Raw genomic sequence first — 1764 nt, 5'->3', positions numbered from 1 at the left:
CTCTCTCTCTCTCTCTCTCTCCCGTTCTGATATCCCCTGTGGTTTGACCAGTTTTGGGATGCACCATGACGGCGCGGGGAACCAGTGCGGAATGCCAGGCAAGGAACCAGCCCGCCTGATGGCAGCGAGACTGACCAAAGACACGTCACCATTCCACTGGTCAAGCTGTTCCCGGAAATACGTCACAGACTTTCTGGAGTAGGACATCAGTATTGCTAGTAAATATGAAATCTGTAAAGTAAAATATTTTGTTCATATATTAAAATTTTATCGATAGAGTTTAACTTTTGATAAAATGCCATATCGAGAAGCTGGATAGAACAAATTATTAAATTATTGAGCATACTTTCTTCATTATTATCAGTAGTAGTAGTAATAACAGAAATGTTGGTAAAAAGATTCAGAACTCAGCACATTTTGGAAATTGTTTAAAATATTTCAGAAATTATAAACAGTGCTTATGAGACTTTACAATAACAGAGGTACCTTTTTATGTTATCTTTAACTACTTACCATGACATGCTATTAAGCTACTTACATGACATGCTAATAAGGTTCCACTTTTTTAAAAAAACATTTATGAGTAATACCCCTCTTACATGTGCAAATGTATTCTATTTGCCTTTCGCATCTTTCTGTCTGATGTATTACAATTTTTTACATTGAGAAAAGGGCGGTTGTTTATAAAATAGAAGTTGCTACTTGCGAAACAGAAATCAACTTTACCAGGCGGACGAAAAAGGCTGTCTTTGAGTTTTCCGAGAATTTACGTTTCTTTAATTTTCACCCCTCCATCTTTTCCCCAATCAATCATCTTTTGGCCTCATTACAGAACCAGTGGCATAAAGTGAGGTTTCGTTATTTTATAAGAGACAAAGATAGAACATCAACTGATACAGCTGAGGAAGGAAAAGTAGAAGGAGGGGATTGCTGGAAGGGGGGTGTGGGTAGGGTTCAGCGAATCGTCATGATAACAACTTATTTAGGCCGGAAATGATGGAGGTATTATCAAAACGGAATGGAAATAAAAGGTATAAACCATAGCACAGTACCCACCAACCACCTCTTGAATAATAGCTGAGAAACTGCTGTGTGCCATTAATATTTCTAGTAATCACTCGTAATTTAACCACAGCAAAGAAATGACTCGTTAATTATAATAAATTTTTCGGATTTTATTTTGTTGAGATTCTCGGGAGGGGGGGGGTCCCGCTTGTGTTCTGGTGTGTATTTTTTCTCTTCTTTTTTAAAAATATTTTTGGTTGTGGGTTTTTGTTTGTTTTTTCGGGGTTCGTTTCTTTGTGTTGTTGGATTTGTTGGGGGTTTTTTTCCTTCTTCTGGCGAGGGGCAGGTGCGGATGATTTCACAACATTCACGTAACTTAACAAGTTCTTTCTGTTTCTGTCCGTTAACCCTCTTCGCCCATTCGTTCTTCGCCCTTTTGCCCCTTCACCCCTGAACCTCACGACTACGCCCCTGCCCCTGTAGCGAGGGCAAAGGTTGGTGTCTGGAGAACATCCCCCTGAAGCGCAAAGGATACCCTCGGGACCTCCCCGGGGACGCCTACGACATCAATGCTCAGTGTCGCTTGCAGTTTGGCCCAAAGTCTAGAGCTTGCAAGCTGAAGGTCCGCCCACACGCGTATAATGCAAGTCCCTCATATCCATCACTAGACGTGCTTTTTGCTTTTTTCCTTTTTATTTACAATGTATTGCATAAATATTATTGACAAATATTATGATTATGTATATTTATATAAAAAGG

At 39.7% G+C, this 1764-nt stretch overlaps 1 protein-coding gene across 1 annotated transcript in view; it reads left to right on the top strand.

Annotated features, from left to right (window-relative positions):
- Positions 1 to 54: 54 nt before the first annotated feature.
- Positions 55 to 1764, top strand: part of LOC101847859 (A disintegrin and metalloproteinase with thrombospondin motifs 6) — a gene marked incomplete in the record, with an annotated part of 30085 nt that continues 28375 nt past the window's right edge. The window contains 2 exon segments of the mRNA XM_013090987.2: positions 55 to 198; positions 1489 to 1627. Of these exon segments, the coding sequence (XP_012946441.1) occupies positions 59 to 198; positions 1489 to 1627 (279 nt within the window).

Source organism: Aplysia californica, unplaced genomic scaffold (assembly GCF_000002075.1).
Source record: "Aplysia californica isolate F4 #8 unplaced genomic scaffold, AplCal3.0 scaffold01776, whole genome shotgun sequence".
NCBI classification, from domain to species: Eukaryota; Metazoa; Mollusca; class Gastropoda; order Aplysiida; family Aplysiidae; genus Aplysia; species Aplysia californica.
Note: the sequence above shows the minus strand (reverse complement) of the source record. Positions and strands in the feature narration are given on the sequence as shown.